Source organism: Cebus imitator, unplaced genomic scaffold, assembly GCF_001604975.1.
Source record: "Cebus imitator isolate Cc_AM_T3 unplaced genomic scaffold, Cebus_imitator-1.0 Scaffold108, whole genome shotgun sequence".
Lineage (NCBI taxonomy): Eukaryota > Metazoa > Chordata > Mammalia > Primates > Cebidae > Cebus > Cebus imitator.
Window position 1 is genome coordinate 3554587 of NW_016107423.1, and position 21023 is coordinate 3575609.

Below are 21023 nucleotides of genomic sequence, written 5' to 3' on the forward strand. Positions count from 1 at the left end.
ATTAATTAAATTCACAATGTTATGCAGCCATCAACACTACAATGTGAAGGTTAGGGAGGTCAATCCCCTACACAGTCATATAACTTTTTACTCCCCCAAAACTTAACTACTAATAGCTTAGTGCTAGTTACCGGAAGCCTTACCAATAACATAAGCAGTCAGTTAACACCTGTTTTCTATGTTATTTGTGTTATACACTGTAATCTTATAATAAAAGAAGCTAGAGAAAATAAAATGTTATTAAAATCATAAGAAAGATAAAATATTTACATTAAATGGAAGTGGATGATTATGATTATAAAGGTCTCCACCCTCATCATCACATGTGAGGTTGAGGGGGAAGAAGAGGGGCTGTTTTTCTGTCTCAAGGATGGCAGAGGTGGAAGAAAATTCACATATCAGTTCATGAATTCATGCAGTTCATGGATTCATGCAATTCAAACCTGTGCTGTTCAAGAGTCAACTGTATTTATATCCAAAAATTTTCAATATCCCAAACAAAAACTCTCTACCCATTAAGGAAATAATTATTCATGTCCCTCCACCAGCCATAGGTATCTCTAATGTACTTTTCCTCTCTATGAATGTGCCTCTTATAGATGTTTTAACGAGTGGAATTATACAATAGTTATTCTATTTGCCTGTCTCGTTTCTTAATGTAATGTTTTCAAGGTTTGTCCATGTTGTAACATAAATTAGAACTTCATTACTTTTTGTACTAGCATAATATCTCATTTTATGTATAGTACCACATTTGGTTTATCCATCCATCTTTTCATGAACACTTCTGTTGTTTCTACCTTTGAACATTATGATAAATAATGCTGCTGTCAACGTTGTCATACAAGATCTGTTTGAGTCCCTCCCTGTTTTCAGTTCTTTTGGGCATATACCCAGGACTGGAATTACTGGGTCATGTGATAATTCTGTTTAACTTTTTGAGGAACCACCTAACTCTTTTTTACAGTGCCTTTAAAAAGCATTTTACAGTACTGTGAAGAATGAACTAGGGTTCCAATTTCACATCCTCTCCAGCATTTGTTAAATTTTGTCATTTTTAAAAATTATAGCCATCCCACTGAATATGAAGTGGTATCACATTATGGTTGATTTGTATTTTCTTAATAACTAATGATGTTGAACATCTTTTTGTGCACACACTGGCCATTTGTACAACTTTCTTTTCTTTCTTGGAGCAATGTCTATTAAAGTCCTTTACCTTTATTTTTCTTTTTTCAGACAGAATCTTGCTCTGTTGCCCAGGCTGGAGTGCAGTGGCATGATCTCATCTCACTGCAATCTCCGCCTCCCAGCTTCAAGCCATTCTCTCTGCCTCAGCCTCTCAAGTAGCTGGGATTACTGCATGCCACCATACCCGGCTAGTTTTTGTAATGTTTTAATAGAGACAGGGTTTCGTCATGTTAGTCAGGCTGGTCTTGAACTCTTGACCTCAGGTGATCCACCCACCTTGGCTTCCCAAAGTGCTGAGATTACAGGTGTGAGCCACTGCGCGTGGCCGCCCATTATTTTATTTGTTTTTTTTGTTGTTGAATTTTAGATATTCTTTATATAATCTGGATATTAAACCCTAATTAGATAAATCATGTGCAAACATTTTCTCACTGTTATATGGATTGTCTTTTATTTCCTCAATAGTGTCCTTAGATATACAAAAGTTTTTAATTTTAATAATGTTCTATTTATTTTTTATTGTTGTTGTCTATACTTTTGGTATCTGATTTATGCAACCATGGCTCAATGTAAGCTCATGCAGATTTGCTCTTATATCTTCTTATAAGTTTTATAGCTTTATCTCTTAAATTTAGACCTTTCATCCATTTAGAGTTAGTTCTTGAATGTTGTATATGGTAAATTCAACTTTAATCTTTTCCTTTTGGATATCTGGTTTTCCAGATATATATAATGTTGTATGTGGTAGAATCAACTTTAATCTTTTTCTTTTGGATATCTGGTTTTCCTGTACCATTTGCCATAGAGACTGTTCTTTCCCCATTAAGTAGTATTGGCACACTTGTGCCAATCAATTCATTATACATACCCAAGGTGATTTTTAATGCAAAGTTGTTCCTACACATTTTTAAAAAATTTTAGAATATTTAAAGTTAAAAAATATTCCTACTTTACCTCATATTCTCACCATCCATGAGTAGTTGCTACTAACCATATACTATGTGCCCTTTCAGAGTATGTCTGTAGGTAATCTATTTTTTTCTTGTTATCAGTATAAGAAAAAGTTGGTATTATAACATTTCTTATAATTGCTTTTCATGAGTGACACTCTAAATCAGTAATGTCTAATAGAAATATAATGTGAACTCATATAATTTTAAGTTTTCTAATGACCACATTTAATAAAGTAAAAAGCGATGAGATTATTTAATAATGTATTTTAACTCAACTATCATTTCAGCATGTAATCAATATCAAAGTAATCAACGAGATGTTATTGATTATCAATATATAAATATCAATGAGAATGTATAACATCTATGTTATTGCTTATCAATATGAGATGTTATTATCAATATAAGAATATCAATGAGAATGCATAATCAATGAGATGTTATTGATTATCAATATAAAAAATCAATAGGAATGTAGAACATCTCATTATAATCAATGATTATATATATGTAATTGTTTTATACTGTCTTCAAAATCAAATGTATATTTTATAATTAGAATACAGCTCAGTTCATAGTAGCCAGATTTAAAGTGCTTGTAATAACCATATGTGACTATATATACACCTATATACACACACACAGTATACCTATATATATACATATACGCACACACACATATACCTATATATACATATACATAGATAAATAGGTGTATATGTGTCCGTGTGTGTGTGTGTGTGTGTGTGTGTGAGCTTTTCTTTTTTTTTTAATTTTAATGTACTCCAAAAGTACAAGAAGCTGTTTCAGGGGCCTGAAATATAGTAGGTCTTCAAAGGTCAGCTAATTATGTGTCAGAGATTCTTGTACTTAGTTAACAATTATGATCTCTAAATTTCTCTACAACACTAAAGCTCTTATACTGGCTTCCACACCTGTTGCTGCCTGATCATTTATGAATAAATACAAAATATTTAATATAGCTTAGTACCTAGTTCTAAATCTTAAACCACACATTTGAATGTGAGAAACTAACTTTTTAACAACCCAAACCTAGTGTGTATATATATATATATATATGTGTGTGTGTTGTGTATACTCATAGCATATGTCCTTTTTAAAAAAATTATCTTGTAAATCTACTTTTTTAAATAATAAACACAAATACAAGTACATACTCATATTCATTTTATAATAATAAGATGTGTCAAAGTTTTGAACATAATTCAGTGATCACCTAAATTCTTGGGAAATCTCTTTATGTTCATAGGATACATCAACTTTTCCTTGAGTAATCAATTAAATACATTTCAGTATTTCCTAATGGGCTTTTTATGGTTGACTTTCATATCGGAAATCTTCTCTTTGAATTATCATTGATTATTCATTCCTTACATTCAATTTTTCCTATAATACATTTAGTAAGATCTTCATAAACATAAGAAATGAAAATGTGGCACATATACACCATGGAATACTATGCAGCTATAAAAAACAATGAGTTTGTGTCCTTTGTAGGGACATGGATGAATCTGGAAACCATCATTCTCAGCAAACTGACACAAGAACAGAAAAACAAACACTGCATGTTCTCACTCATAGGCAAGTGCTGAACAATGAGAACACATGGACACAGGGAGAGTAGTATCACACACTGGGGTCTGTTGTGTGGGCCAGGGGAGGGACAATAGGAGGGTGGGGAGGTTGGGTGGGGAGAAATGCCAGATATAGGTGAGGGGGGGATGGGGGCAACAAACCACGTTGCCGTGTATGTACCTATGCAACAGTCCTGCATGATCTGCACGTGTACCCTAGAACCTAAAGTACAATTTAAAAAATGAAATAAATGGTACTTTAAATACTTTGCATATATATTTTCATTAATTATATATATTTTACATACATTGAAAAAACTCTCATCTTTACAGAGATGTATGTAAAATGTATGTAAAACTCTACAGAGATGAGAGTTTTTTCAATGTATGTAAAATATATATAATTAATGAAAATATATATGCATCTCACCCTACATAGTATTTTTTTCACTTCAGTCCTTATACTTACTGACTTTTTCAGCTTATTATTGTGCAGAATTTCTAAGCATGTCAGTTACAATGAACATTCTCTTTGAAAATTTTAAGGAACATACCTATGTCTTTTAGTGACAGATAATGATAAATAGACATTAAAGATATCAGAAATATAAAATCAGTTCTGGAATTATGGAATTCTCAAAAGACTTAAGATCTCAATTTACTCCCCCATTTTTCCCTTGTAATTTGTTTTATATTTTCATATTTTAAAAACTTTTAAGATGGATTGAATCTCTAAGGACTTTAAATTGGTTTATTTAATTGTATACAAAAAAGGGAATGAAAAATGTACAGTGAGTTGACATAGATGAAGAGAAACTGATGGGGAGAATTATGTTTTGGATCTGAGATTTCTTCAACTAGTCCATCTAACTACCATAAAACAATTATGAAGAGAACATAGGGATTTCATCGTCATCCTTCTGGAACTTATTTGTCTTCAAAGTGTTTAGTTTCAAAGGATCCTTAGCATGAGATCCAGTCCCTTGAAAAAGTCCTTCATCTTGAGGAAATTTTATGCATCTATGTTGCAGAGTTAAAAATTGTGACAAAACTATCTAAAGACGTGGCAGCTCTCTGCAGCCATTCAAACCCAAAGTTATGTATGTTTCCCCATGAAAATAAAAGATTGTTCTTTTTTTTTTTTTTTTTTCCCAGCAGAAAAGTGAATATGTGTGTATGTAGGTCTGTTTTCTCAAATGGCAATAAAACTTTCTGGAATAATTTGTAAGATAAGACTTTAAAAATATACCCTTTTCCTTTAAAATAAGTCTCATTTTTAAAGATAAGATTTTAAAAATATACCATTGCCAAGAGCTTGTTGTTGATGAAATGACAGTAAATTTTTCTTATCCCTTTGCATGTATTCTCATGTATCTGTGTGCTTTGTTTTAAACAAATTCTCTACATCTTTGTATTTGTCAGAGAAGATGGTTACAGTGCTAGGACAAGGACTAAAGTTGTCATCTATGTCCACCTGTATCCCATTTTTTAACTTTCAAGGTAGCTTATACCTCCGCATTCACAACACACAAATATTGTTTCTTCTCTATGCTATCTTGTCACGAAGTTTTGTCTATCTCTCCTTTCAATATTTTGTTCAATTATTTTTTGAAGCTCTTGGAATCGGTTCCATAGTAACATGCACTTAAGAAATATTTTTTGAAATTAGCCAGGCATAGTGGTGTACCTCTGTAATCCCAGCTCAGCTACTCAGGAGACTGAGGCAGGAGAATTACTTGAACCTGGGAGGCAGAGGTTTCAGTGAGCCGAGATCGAGCACTGCACACCAGCCTGGGTGACAAAGCAAGACTCTGTCTCAACAAAAAAGAAAAAAAAAAGGAAAATATTTTTTGAAATTATAAAAGAAAGTGCATCAGTGTAAAAGAAAAAAGAATATAATCATTGCCTAACCAAATTTATTACTCACCAAAAATTCAGAACCATGTGTATCACTTCACACACACATGTATAATAAAGTACTACAAATAGAAATAATTTCATTTCAGAGGCAATGTTTCATGATTAATGAAAGTAATATTAAGTGATGATGAGAAGATGATATAGGATTTATCCCATTTCCTATTTTCAGGGTTTTAAAACTATTTCTTTTAAATGCTTTAAGATTGATTACGTTGCCTGCATAAATTCGTGGACCTTACTGCTGTGGAAAAGGGCAATAGAAGTAGAAATTTTTAGACCTGACTCCTATGGAAAAGGGCAATAATAAACATGAATTCTTGTCATAGTATTGCACTTTTCCATAGCAGTCAGGTCTAAAAATTCATTTGTAGCTTAGGATAACCAATGGAGAAGATGTCCTTTGTTACACTTTTCCTATAGGACACATTTTTCTTCTCATTCCGTTTTTTTCCTTATACTTAAGCATTTTTGTTTACCACCTAAATACTGTGTACTGTTTTCTACCTAGGATGTAAAGGGATTGGACTTCTCAACTAAAGATGGTTAAAAAAAAATTATCTGTTCCACTTTTACAACTGTCATTCACAAATTGTTACACATGCTTTAAAAACCACATGCAATCCTAACATTTTTCAGGAGTAAAATATACTGTATCTTGTGAATAATATTTTATTGTACCTTTTCTGTCTCTCATTTAGTTATTTTTTAAGTAGGTGAAATAAATAAACTTAGGCTTTCTTCATTGACCAAAACAATGAGAGCCCACAATATGGATTTGGTTTCTTTTTTAATTTTACTTTAAGTTCTGGGATACATGTGCAGAACGTGCAGTTGTGTTACGTAGGCATACACGTGCCATGGTGGTTTGCTGCACCCATCAACCTGTCAACTACATTAGGTATTTCTCCTAATTCTATCCCTCCCCTAGCTCCACACCCGCAATACCCCTCAGTGTGTGAAGTTCCCCTCCCTGTGTCCATGTTCATTGTTCAACTTCCACTTATGAGTGAGAACATGGGATGTTTGGTTTTCTGTTCCTGTGTTAGTTTGCTGAGGATGATGGTTTCCAGTTCCATCCATTTCCCTGCAAAGGACATGAACTCATCCTTTTTTATGGCTGCATGGTATTCCATGGTATATATGTGCCACTTTTTTCTTTATCCAGTCTATCATTGATGGACATTTGGGTTGGTTCCAAGTCTTTGCTGTTGTGAACAGTGCTGCAGTAAACATACGTGTGCACATGTCTTTATAGTAGAATGATTTATAATCCTTTGGTTATATACCAGTAATGGGATTGTTGGGTCAAATGTTATTTCTGGTTCTAGATCCTTGAGGAATTGGCACACTGCCTTTCAGTGATTTACATTCCCACCAACAGTATAAAAGCATTCCTATTTCTCCACATTCTCTCCAGCATCTGTTGTTTCCTGACTTTTTAATAATCGCCATTCTAACTAGTGTTAGATGGTATCTCATGAGACCCCACAATATGTTTTATACTAAATCCTAGAAAATAGCTGATAAAAACTTATGTTTAAAATTTCTAGCTTTAGTCCTGTTTGTATGGCTAAAGTCATTAATTCTCCAACTCTTCTGTTGAAGCAGCACCTTGTGGGCTACAGTAGGGAGGAGTTAGAAGGGTAACACAAACTGTAACGCATGCTGCCCACCAGAATCACAAATGTTCTATGCTCTTGGGCTTTCAGATTCTCATTTTACTTTATTATTGTTATATTCTTTAACATTTTGAATTAGATTACTCGAGGGTTTTTTGTTGTTTTTTCGTTTGTTTGTTTTTGCTCTGTCACCCAGGCTAGAGTACAGTGCCATGATCTCGGCTCACTGCAACCCCTGCCTCCTGGGTCCAAGCAATTCTTCTGCCTCAGCCTTCTGAGTAGCTGGGATTACAGGCGTGCATCACCATACCCAGCTAATTTTTGTATTTTTAGTGGAGACGGGGTTTCACCATGTTGATGAGGCTGGTCTGAAACTCCTGACCTCATGATCCAACCGTCTTGGCCTCCCAAAGTGCTAGGATTACGGGTGTGAGGCACCACACCAAGCTTTGAGGTTGTTTTGTAATTTTTTGTTTCCCTCTCAAACGCCAGGGGAGATGAACATGTGGTATATATCCTGGGCATATTCCCTACCTGGGTCTTATATGTCTCATACCCCAACTTGAATAAACAAAAACTTTAAACTTTCTTCACAAGACAATTGGTAACATTTTTGTGACCTTACAAATTTTTAATAACAATTCATAGTTTTTCATGTAGTTAACAGACATTGACTTGCTAAATTGAAATTGTGCAAATTGTTGCAAATAATGAATTTTGAAAACCTTCAAAAACTGAATTATACTCTCTTAATATTAGGTGGAACCACTTTGGCTATTACTTAGGTCAAGGCCGGCATAACTGCTCTTGTGCCCCAGCCATATCATGTTAATGAGTGTACGTGGCAGAAAAGAAAATATTCGTTCCTGGCAAACAAACTAGTAATAGAACTTAGGGGAAAAATGCACCAGGAAATATAACATTTAAACATTTTTATACATAAGGATTTTTTCTGTGTTTGCCATCCAGTGTTACTAAACTTTAGAATTAAACTATTGTTTCCTTATTGCTGTAGTATAGTCATTGTGACAATTGCACCATCTATTTCTTCTGGCCCTAGTGTCATCACAGATTACTAAAACCTGACTCTTCCTTTAAAAATACAGTACTTAAAATGTGCACATGAAAACACATAAAAAGTAAACTGAAGTCATAGAGCCATATGAAAAGGACTATTCAGCAAGCTGTTGTTAAACTCCCATATTGAAAAATTGGTATTTCAATTTAAAGTTGCTTTAAATTCCTATATCACATAAAAGTATCTGATGCCTACCTACATCAGGTGAGCAAGACAGGGAACAGGATAGACAGAAGACTTAAATTTTCTGCAGGGCACAGGGGAGAACAAAAAATATCTTCTTTACATTAAGAAAAAAAATCCTTTCTTCTTTTCATAATTAGCAATACTTTTTCATGTCTTCACAGAAAATGAGAACCCAGTTAGATTGTTTTCCTATAGTATTAAAGAAACGCTATATTCCATTAGTTTTGATCATCTGTAATAGCATCATTTTAAGAGATCTCATTACCGGTCACAGGGTTTCATATCTGGATTGTATGTTAATTGCTGTTGACCCAATAGATCACTAATTAATAATGTTTATTATTACTTATGTTACTCAGGCTGTAGCAGGTGTTGAGTTAAACTTATATTAGAATTTAAAACCACATATCTCTTAAATTCAAAAAGACCACAACAAATAAGACCAAGGCGTTTACAATTTACTGGGAAATAAGTAAAGTTTACAATCATGCTACTAAAATCTGGGTGACTTGATGAGTAAAACTACACTATTTTATACATAAACAAGTAAAGGAAAACTTCACACTTTTTACTCTTTTTCTGAAGAATTAACTGTTCTTACCCCTTTTGAAGACACATCATTCTTTTATGCATTCGTCAGGATTTCCCTCACCTTTCATCTCTTGTAATCTATCTCCCCTTCACCCTTTCATTATGGTCTGCAATGTATTTAAGTCTCTTCATTTTAAAAACTTCACAGAAACTTCAAACCTGTCTTTCAGCATCCTATCCTATTGTTTCTTGGCTTTAATCAAAAAACATTTTGTGATTATTTACTCTAGTTACCACTTTCTCTTTCCCACTTACCAGCCCAGTACAATGAGACTTCCCTCCACAGCATTTAGGGCCTCTCTTGTGTCCTCATCATACCTGACTTTTCTGAAATATGAAAATGACAATGTAATGGCATGCAAATAAATGGAATAATGATAGTTTTCTAATGATTATAAGTTTATGAAAACCTTGGAAAATAAAATAACATCACTCAGTCCCACCATCAAATGAGAAAGTGACACAGTCCCACTGTCACAAAAGGTTTAATATTCTTTCGACAAGACTTCTGCCATCCTCTGTCCCTCTCTAATATTGACTCTTCTTTTAGGCAGTTGAACACAAATACAGCTCAACAGTATTATATTGTCATTGGACAAATTCAGGAATTACATTGCCTTGAGAAAAGCGATTCTGGTGTGTGTGTGTGTGTGTGTGTGTGTGTGTGTGTGTGTCTGACTGAGACGGAGTCTTGCTCTGTCACTCAGACTGGACTGGCGTGCACTGGTGTGATCTCGGCTCACTGCAACCTCTGCCTCCTGATTCAAGCAATTCTCCTGCCCCAGCCTCCCAAGTAGCTCGGATTACAGGCATGTGCCACCATGCCTGGCTAAATTTTGTGTGACAAAAGCAATTCTTGAGGGGAAAACATATCATTGCAGTGATACATTTTTATTAAGAATGTTTTCCTAAGTTTTTTGTGTTCAGAATCTCTCTCTGTAGTCTGATAAAGTTATCTCTTTCCTTTTTGACCGTCTGTTATCCTGCTTGTAGTACAAGTCTCTCCGGATTCATCACAGAATCTCTCTCTTTATGGTTCTGTAAAACTAACACTGTTGTAAAAAAAATTTTTTTTTAAAATTTAGATTTATTGTATGAAGTTTAAAGGCACATAACCAACAAATAGCAGACCTCTACTTCACAACTGAGATCCACTAGTCAGAATCAACCACTTTCAACTCTTTTGTTTACTTTATTATTAAACTATACTTTTGAAATAACAGTGTTATACCAAGGTTCTTGGTTTTTCAATTTTAAATATTTTTAAAATTTATTATATATAGCATGTCATTCTTACAATGCAGCCACTACCACCTACTAAAAATAAGGGGGGAAACTTCCTACTTTTCTCAGCATTTCCCCACTATAGCTATATCCTAGTTTTACAGTGTGTCAGTAATTTTTTTTTTTTTTTGAGACGGAGTCTCGCTTTGTCACCCATTCTGAAGTGCAATGGCACGATCTCAGCTCACTGCAACCTCCATCTCCCAGGTTCAAGTGATTCTCCTGCCTCAGCCTCCCGAGTAGCTGGGACTACAGGCACCCACCACCACTCTCAGCTAGTCATTATTATAAGTATCATCTGTAGCTGAACTATCCACCATTTCTTTCCTGAGATAACTCTTTTCTTTTAGAGTGAATTGCCTCTTTGCTCTTTATTTGTTGGCTATGTTTTCTGGATGCTTATTACTAAATTTCCCCTAAACTTCCCAGTAGAACTGAAAACCTACTCAAACTCTAGTGCACATTAAGTATTCAGTCAGCCTCTGCTTAACTCTGTTTCTGTACTTCCGTTAACAATTATTTGGAGAATTTCCATTGTCTCTGTCTTGTGTCAGTCTACATTTCTCAGATGAGTCTATCTTTTTTTTTTTTTTTTGAGACAGAACCTCACTTGGTCACCAGGCGCCAGGCTGGAGTGCAGTGGCACGACCTCGGCTCACCGCAACCTCCCCCTACCGGGTTCAAGCAATTCTCCTGCCTCAGCCTCCCGAGTAGCTGGGACTTCAGGCGCGTGCCACCACACCCAGCTAGTTTTTTTGTATTTTCAATAGAGACGGGGTTTCACCATGTTGGCCAGGATGGTCTCGATATCTTGACCTCGTGATCCACCCGCGTTGGCCTCCCAAAGTGCTGGGATTACAGGCGTGAGCCACCACGCCTGGCTGGGTCTATCTCTTTTTAAATTTCTTTTCTTATACTATGTTTAGGGTTTGTCACATGTTCTTTCCCTCTTATTGAGCACTTTTGGTGAGTATGCATTCCCCTGCTCCAGTGAGCTTGGGCTTAGTCACAGGACTTTCTCTGGCTAGTGAATGTGGGCAAAAGGGACATGTGTTACTTCAGGCTAGAAGCTGCAAGAGCCAGGGCTTGCTTAGACCCATTCTCTTTTTCTCCAGTGTGGCTGCATGACCTCGTGATCCGCCCGCCTTGGCCTCGCAAAGTGCTGGGATTACAGGCGTGAGCCACCGCGCTCGGCCGGGCAATATAGTATGACTTCCAGGATGACGCCAATAATGATGTAGAGGAGAATACAGACAGTGAACACAGAATTTGAGCAAGAAGTAAACTTTCATGTTTTAAGCCCCTGAGATTCGGGGATTAGCACAACATAAAGTTGTTTCTCCTGTTTACTTTCTCATTTTGGCAGAGCCCTCCATCAGTGGGTTCTTGAACAAGAGTGAGTGATAAATTTTTAAACATGTGCGAAAATATGATTATTCTATCTTCATATGTTACTGATAGTTGGGCTGCATTGTTTGTTCTGAGTATTCTGTTCTTCATAATTTGAAACTGGCTGATGTGAAACTCTTATATTGAAAAAGTGATATTTCAACGTGAAGTTACTTTAAATGAAAAGTATTTAATGTCTATGTACATCAGGACAGGCGAGCAGAACAGTTAGAGAGCAAGATAGACAGAAGATTTACTTTCTTCCATCTTTTGGTTTTGCTGTTGAGAAATCTAGTCTCATACAGATTCCTGATTCTTTATTTAAACTTTTATTTTTTCCTGTGAACCTCTTCCTTAACCCTGGTGTTCTAAAATTTAATGATGATATACCTTGCTAGGGTATATTATGTGTCATATTATACATTATATAATTATATAATTAAACCCTGGAAAATATTTGAAATTCCTTGTATAATTTCTTGTCTTCAGCATTTCTCATTCACTCTTTCTAAAATTTCTACTTATTAGATACTGACCTTCCAAGGAAAGATCCTCTAATTTCTTTGTCTCCTTTGTTTTCTATCTCTATCTTTTTGGTTGCACCTCATTATCTATTTGTTCCATTTTCTGGGAGATAGTTTCATCTCTTTTTTAATGTCTACAGTATCTTCATGTGTCCCAATTGTATTACTACAGTATTTTTTGGTGTTGCTTCATTGTCTCTCATTATTTGGGTTTCATTCCCTTCCCTCCAACTTCCATTATCCCTTTCTAATATTGGTTTGGTCTGTGTCTTTAACATAAGGTTGCCAACAGGATCATAGGTAATGACTTTGAAAGTATTGTTTGTGATTAAAGGATCCTTTTATCTTTGTATTTTCCTGAGACAGTGTGTATATGTGGATTGTTTTCTTTAAAATAATGCTATAATATTCTGCTTCTGTTCTTAAATTTTTATAGATTTTTTTTTCTCTCCCTTTCAATTGTTTCTTTTTGTAATCTTAAAAATGTGAATTCTTTTCAGGCTAGGAGTACCTTCTTAGCCTAGATATTTGATCCTCTTTTTGTTTATAATTTTTAGGAGACTTTTGCCTAATGTTATGCCTTAATCAATATTTCTACGTAAATAATTCCAAATTTCACATTCTTTTTTGGTATACCATTGCCACTGTAAATTTAACAAATTCATACAACATTGTTTGTGATTTCCCCAAAATGTATTCTTCAGTATTTTCATAATAATATTACTATTATCCTAGTCATCTACATTGAAAACTTAAAATTTTTTAATCTCATTTCTCTACATCAGCTCTTAAGTTCAGATTCTCATTTAATATAGGCATCTTTTCTTTGTAACATCTTTTATTTTTTATTCCCTATTTGAAATACTTATTTAGACTCCTATTATTTCTTTTGTGGAAAGACACTTAACAAAGAATCTCCTACAATTTCCTCTTGCTCAAAACTGACAAATTACTCTTCTAAAAGACTGATTTATCGAATTAAGTCTTATGATCGTATACTTTTATTGGCTTTCTCAAACTTTAAACTCTAATGTCCTAAACATAGCTCAGGCTTACTTCTACTGTTCCTCCATCAAAGGTTGTAAATTAGTACATCTCATGGGCTATATGGAGATTCCATATAATTTTAGATTGATCCAAAGATAATTGATTAAAAAAAAAACACCTTACTTTGTGATTTTTTTTAGACAAGGCATAATTTGGGATGCTCACATGTAATACCTAAATGTGTACTCTGTGAAATATCTTATTGAAATATCTTATTCATTTTAGAAGTTTATGGTGACTGAAGACTCTTAGTGTACAGTGTCACAGAAAATCTTCTTTAAGAAGCTATCTGGCCAGGCCCAGTGGCTTACACTTGTAATCCCAGCATTTTGGGAGGCTGACGTGGGTGGATCACAAGGTCAGGAGTTCAAGACCAGCCTGCCCAGTATGGTGAAACCACGTCTCTACAAAAAAAAAAAAAAAAGCCAAATGTGGTGGCATATACCTGTAGTCCCAGCTACTGGGGAGGCTGAGGCAGGAGAATTGGCTTGAACCCAGGAGGCAGAGGTTGCAGTGAACTGAGATTGTGTCACTGCACTCCAGCCTGGGTGACAGAGCAAGACTCCAGCTCAAAAAAATGACGAGTTGTCTGTAAGAATCTAGTGGGATCTTAATTTCCAATAAATATAGGATATAGAATGGGAATATTAAAGAGTTTTTAAATTTTGTAAAAATTTGGGAAAAGAAATTTAGAAAAACAAATTTGGAAAAAGAAACAATTCTGTAATAGTTTTATACAGAAATGGTTTGAAAGTTTCAGTAAGTTCTGTACAATGGAATAGCAATATTGTTATTTGGATAAATTTTAGTTAAAGGTTATGATAGCTAGAACCCAGTGGCCTTGCACTATCTCCAAGTTACCATATCTCATTTCACTAGTTGTTGATTTTCTCTCCTTGGGAGATTCAGGAATTGTTCTTCTATAATTCATCATACATTTACTCAGAGCATAGACTATTTACACACACACAAGTATCTACTTTTGGGGACCATATTTATTTTCAGAATGAGTACCATGCCTTTAAAGGGAAAGTGATCAGGAGTAAAGGTTTGATACAGAGACTGTGTTTTTTATGAAGCTGAACCCATAGCCAAGGCAGCTGATCACCTCTGTGCAACCAATATCTTATGAGGAAAATCTTGCAGGATAAATCTGTAGATGAGTGCCATGACTGGTCAATAAATATTTTTTTATTAAAATGCATTAGGGAACTTTGTGGAGTATTTACTTACAAAACTATTAGAAGAGATATAATTTTCAATTCAAAACACTGCTATTTACCAGCTCTATGTATATTTAAAACCCCAAAATTAGAAATCACTAGAATAAAACAAAAAACGTATGTAAGCTACATTCTAAATATGCTTTAGGAAGAGCATAAACTAAGCATATGATTTTCTCATCGAAAACACTTCATTATCACTTACGTTCATAATGATGACCCTGACCTTGAGAACTGCCAAATTCACAAATATACTCTAATCTAAATTAGCAAAGAGAGATTACATAGTTATCTATTACATATTTCGCCATAGGTTTACTATATTTTTTTACAATTTTCAAAAAATTTTATTTGTAACTTTTCTAATTAGTGTTAAATAATTAACATTAAGTAATTTGGAATGTACATATAACTAGAACATTTCACTTCCAAGTCAACTTAATATGTTTATGTTTCTAATAGTTTATATTTCTAATACTCATTTTATAATCTTAATGTAAAATCTCTATATGAGGAGCTGAAGTTTTCTATCCCAAATACTTCTAGTTTGGTCATTTGCTCTCTTTTAGAAAGAAGCGTAGTGCTCAGAGCCCTCTATACCTGCTGTCTCACTTTCCATCTCAGTTTGCATCCAGCCTGAAATTTTCTGGTGAATCAAAAGCACCTTCTAAACTAAGTAATAAAATTAAAATTTGATTTTTTACAAAATAATATTTGTTACAAAATCTTGTAAAGACATTTAGAAATAATATAATGTGGAAGTTATTAACAACATCAACATGATTCTTAAACCAGGTGTTACTTTCATTTAAATGTTCATTTTTCTCACATTTGTTTTGGTTTCTCCTTTTAGGAATGGCAAAACTCTATTCAGAAGAATGCAGGACTTGCATTTATTGAACTCATCAATGAAGGAAGGTAATTAATTTTACAGTTTTTGGACAACTAGTCAGTGTACATTTTATTCCACTGGGCAATTGCTCTTTTCTACCATCTGTTCCAAAAATGTGTAAGAAAATATCTTTTAGTTAAATAACTTATCACACAGGTACTTAAATTTTAACAAAGTTTAAAATGCAAAACATTTATTTTTGACGAAAAAGCCATGCATGAAATAAATGGACAAACTTTATAAGGTTTTGTGAGATTTGAAGTACATTTTACAGAGTAGTAAAGTTGTTTTACACAGATCGAGTGAACCTAATCTGCAATCCCATCTGCCACTCCATCTGTTTTCAGAGCAGTGCTCAGTGTTTACCTCCTCAGCCTCTCATCAGTCCATGTGAAACAGTTTTATCTGAACATGTCATGCATTCGGTATCCAACTGAAAATGTGAAGGATATTAAATATAGCAAATGTATCTGTCTTGGTTAGAAATTTATATATTCTATTACTAAAACAATAAGTAAAATTACATTTGAACCCATTGTTATATTTAGCATTTTGTGATAAATAGTTGTTAATTATTATTTTTGCAGCGTTTATTGGCATTGGACACATTAAAACAGCTGTAACTGTCACCATTTTACATATATAGCTTCTATCAGCCCAAAACCTGCATCCTTTACAACTTGAATTTCTTGTATGACATAGTACGTTCTTTGGAATATGATGATTATTTGGAATGACCTATTTATTTTGTATTTGAAACCAGCTTTAATTAGTTTAATAAGGAAATAATGCTTACTGTATATAAAATTTATTGTTTTCAGGAAGGGGAGTCATGAAAGAATAATCCTTGAAAATTAATTTCTATATAGCATAGATACCTAATTTTTAAAAATTAAATATTACTTAGTATTATTTATTCTATCACTGTATTATATTTTGAGAAACATCTTCTGTTTTTATAACAATTTATTTTATATTTCTCATTTTGATATTTTGTGACCTAATCATGTTAGCCAGTAGTACAGAGCTAAAATTTAAAATAAGTGTTGCATTCACCAAAACACCAAAGATGCAGGAAAATATCAGTTTTCTTTTATAACACAAATAGTATTTTACATAACAGCACTCCCTATTTCTTAAAAAGTTTCATTTTGATAAGAGTTGGTAATAATTATTATCCATTTTCAGGTGATGCATAAACAGAAAAAAAAACTATTTGCTAAGGCTAATCATTGTCATTTCAGTTTTAGAAATAACTCTCAGTGACATATCCACAACTTTTTTAATTTCAACTGTGAAGTAACATACATATATATATGTATATTCAGTAACCCTCCTAACAGTTAACAGAATTGAGCCTCTAAGCACTTAAATTAAGATTATAGTAATAGGCTTAGAAAAGGAAGGAGGTGGAGAATTTTCTAATATCAGAGATTTTTTTTTATATTCAAGATTTTTTTTTAATTTATTTTACTTTAGGTGCAAACTATATCTGGCATTTCTCCCCATGTTATCCTTCCCCACCCACCCCTCCCTCCCTACCCCTTGCTGTCTCTCCCACACCCACCCCCCCAACCGGCCCCCGAGATTTTAAGCTTCTGATATGCTTTTATCGGTCAGTGGCAGAATTTGGGATATGTTTTCTATTAGGAAAGGTTGGAAATGAAGGAAGTAGTCACATTTTAAAAAAAAATTAATCTATAATAATCTCTGAAATTCCCTCCATTATGTTCTCTGAGCTATCCTAAATTTCTGTTTATACTCTTCACAGGACTTGTTCTTCCAAATTAAAATGATTTTGGAATAAGGATTCAAACATGAAAGCTGTAAATATATAAGAACAAATCATGTATGCATGAATGCAGCAAATGTCTGTTCAGCACCCGCTACATGTCAAATACAATTACAAGAGTCAGGAATAGAGTTAGGAATAAGATATAAGTGGTTCCAGTTTTTTGGAGAAAGGCAAACAGACAAACACATACAATAATACAAGGATACTGTGATAAAAGTGGTATAGGTAATTATACAATCATTCCACACAATACTTTACCTAGTCTGGAGGGATGCATTCCACTGTGTGGTGGAATTATCAAGGTTTTCAAAAAGAGTACTTACCCAAAGGGAATGCTGTTTTAGAGATTATCAAGAGATAGCCAAGTGAGAAAAAAAGTAAAAATACAATTATTAACAGAGGGAATTGTATAATGCAAAGAACCACGGGCAAGAGAATAGTGAGACATGTTGCTGGAAAGCTATTTTCAGTCAACCAGCAGCTATTTAAATGCATATTGTATGCCAGCCGCATGGAGGCACGGTTCATTGGCAAAGGTCATGCCATGAAGCTGTGCAAAGGATGCAGGAGAATTAACTGAAAATGTTTAGGCATAGCTTGCAATGTGGAGGGCTTCAGGGACTCAAGACTTGAAGCAATACCAATCTGAGGTTCAGTAATCTTGTTGAAGAAGATGGTGTCGTTGACTAATAGTTGCTGTGAGGACGGAAGAAGTGAACAAATTTGATGTATCTTTTGGAAATTAAGTCAATATGATTGCCGATATATTGGAAGGAAGAGGGGAAAGAAGGAATCAGGATATTTTGATGTCAGCTTTGGTAACTAATAGTTACAGTATCAGTATAGTTTACTTGAAATAGTACAGAAAGGGAGGTTTGAGTTGAGTGAGAATTTTTCACTTTTGAGTTACGCTGAGCTTGTGGTGTCAGTGATGATGAATAGGCATGTAGGCATTCAAGTCTCGAGCTCTCCAAAGAGAGCTGGCATGGAGATTTAGGCTTATGAGTCTCCAGGTAAACTGTAGAAAAGGATACAGATGTGATGCTTAGGGAGAATGAATAGAGTGCGTGGAGAACCAGGGGCCCTGCTTTTCCGGATGTTTCTGCTGGGAATCCTCTTCTCTCACATCTTGACACGACTGGTCATCTTTGAGGAATCAACTTAAATGCCACCCTCACACAGGCTGCCCTGACCATCTTATATAGTTGTTACACTCCCATGGCATAATCATGTTTTAACACTTAATAACATCATCCCAAATGATCTGCTCTGTTTGCCTGTTTACATCCATTTCTCATGCTAAAATATATTTTCCTGAAGATCTTATGTCTTTATTCATTGTCTTATTTGCTGTTATATCTCTATATTCTGGAATAATGCCTAGCATGTAGCTAGCATGCTAATGAAATGTTTATTTATTTGCCATGTTAAATGAATATTTATTGAAAGACTAAAGAAAAGAATGGTGAGAATAGAATGTTTAAGGAAGAAGGTATAGTCGAAAAGAGGATTTTTAAGTTAGTATTAAAGGGACTGCTGGGTTCAGCCACAAGGAGGTCATGGTGATCTCATCCAAACTTAATGCTAGTGAGGACCTGTGTGCTAAAGAATCTGGGTGTAAATCTAAGTCCTGCCCTATTAGAGCTTACAGTCTAGTGGGGGCAGCAGCCTTAGATTAAATAACTGCAAGTTTAATAAATATGTGAAGGGCAAGTAGAGGGTACTATGGGAGCAAGTAACTGAGAGAGGTATTTTTTGAGAAAGTGATGATTTACCTAAAGTAGAGGGACAGAAACCAGGTTGCTTTGAGTTGAAGAGTTAGCCTGAAATGAAAAATACAGACAGCAAATAGTTCCCTAAAGAAGTTTTGCCAAGAAGGGGAAAGATAGAGTGGTTGCTGTAGGTGGATAAGGTTTAAATTTAAGGGGAAGGGTTACTTTTCCAAAAGAAGGATCTGAGTATTTTTCAATGTTGATTAAGAAAAGCAATATGGTGGGAGGAAAAGAAGGCAATATTGACAGAGTAAACTCTCTGAGAGGGGTGTGCTGAGACAGAAGGATTGGCCTTTAGTGGAAGAGCACTGAGAAAGGATGAAGACAATTAAATTGGCGGCAGAATTTAGAGGTGATCTCATATCATGCCTTCTATCTATGAAGTAGCTGAGAATAAAGGAAATTTGCTGAGAATAAAGAAAATTAGGGGAGGGTGCATACTATCTTTAGAAGAGTAAAGAATACTGAAAATAGTGATTGTAAAAGAATAGAGGAGAAAAAAAAAAACTAAAGAAACCTCAGAGGCTTGCCAGGCAATTTGGGGGAGCCAGTTGAGGTTGCGGTCTTTGATAGTATAATGTTTTCTTCAGCAGGTCACAGTACAGAGAAGATAGGCATTTGCTTTAAGACATTGACTTCTCTTACTTTAGTGAAAAATAATCTTTTTACTGAGGACCAACCCCTTCCTACTTCTAATCTGTATTAGGTATTTTTCTCTGTCCTCCCAGTACCTCAATTTTTCCTCGATTTTTATTTACCTATTTATACTATTTATTGTGATGAATTTTTATAGCTATTCCACAATGCATAGTATAATACATAGGATCCATGTATTTCTACTGAATTCAAATATCAGTTCTCCCAACGATAAGCTGTTAGACTGCAGCAAAGTAATGATTTTCTTCTGACATCGTTTCTCATCTGTAGACTACTGTAGCACCTTTCTTGGTCAGATTCCCTGAAAGTTCAAGATAAATATATATGATATTTATTACAGCTGCTACAAGTCCATAAAATGGAAGCTTTTACTTTTATTATTGCATATAATATGTATTCAGAATTTTGCTTACTGCCACCTTTTGCTTGGATCATTTCTTTCAATTTAGACCTTGCTCTTTCACAAATATGAACTGTGACTCCTGGTTGAAAAAGTCATATTTAGGTAGCTGGGATCCAGTTCCATTAAGAAGCCCATTACTCTGTTTAATCTTCCTACTGTATGTTGATGCTCATCATGTGTGAAGGATAAATTAGATACTTTATACATGCTTTTATTCCATTTGTATGGACATATAACATTTTTGCAACTTTTTCAGTTACTTTAATATGAAACATTTAAAAATTCACTTTATTTGGGTTGTTAGAATATTAGTCTTTAATTTGTCCTTATGGGAATGAAGATAAAAATCCTTAAGTAGAAATTGTTATAAATATTAATCCTACTTAACAGCTACACTCATGAATACAATTCATCAATCATAGCTTGAGAAAGCAATTGTGCAGTTGTCTACAATTAACAGGACAAAAACATTTGATGAATGTGCATCTGAATTAAAGTACTCCCTAGGACAGACTGAAATTATAAACTGGATCATTTAAAGGAATCTAACAAAGGATCTTTATAATTAAAACAAAGCAAGGTTAATGGGATGTAAAATTGCCTGTAATATCTTGGCAATAATGATTGGAATTTAAATTATTAAAATATGCATTGAAGAATAAGGCAAATAGGAAGTACTTATTTAAAATACAGAATTTGAGTGATCTTTTTAAATAAGTTGATCATTGCCCAAAATAAACCTTTTTCACTCTTTTAAAAGAATATAGAATTTAATTTTATGAATATTCATCAGAAAAAGAGAGATCATATTTATGTTTAGCTCTGAATTTAACCTATGACTTGCTAGATTCTAATCTTCTGTTTTGTTCTTTAGAATAGGGGAAAATATACAACTTGCTTTTCT

At 34.2% G+C, this 21023-nt stretch overlaps 1 protein-coding gene across 9 annotated transcripts in view; it reads left to right on the top strand.

Moving 5' to 3' along the window:
• NBEA (neurobeachin) overlaps positions 1–21023 on the top strand; it is a 707023-nt gene that overhangs the window by 335883 nt on the left and 350117 nt on the right. For all 9 annotated transcript variants that reach the window (XM_017537954.2, XM_037741813.1, XM_017537951.2 and 6 more), the window contains one exon: positions 15454–15518. In XM_017537954.2, coding sequence (XP_017393443.1) covers positions 15454–15518 — 65 coding nt within the window. The remainder of the gene's footprint in view (positions 1–15453; positions 15519–21023) is intronic.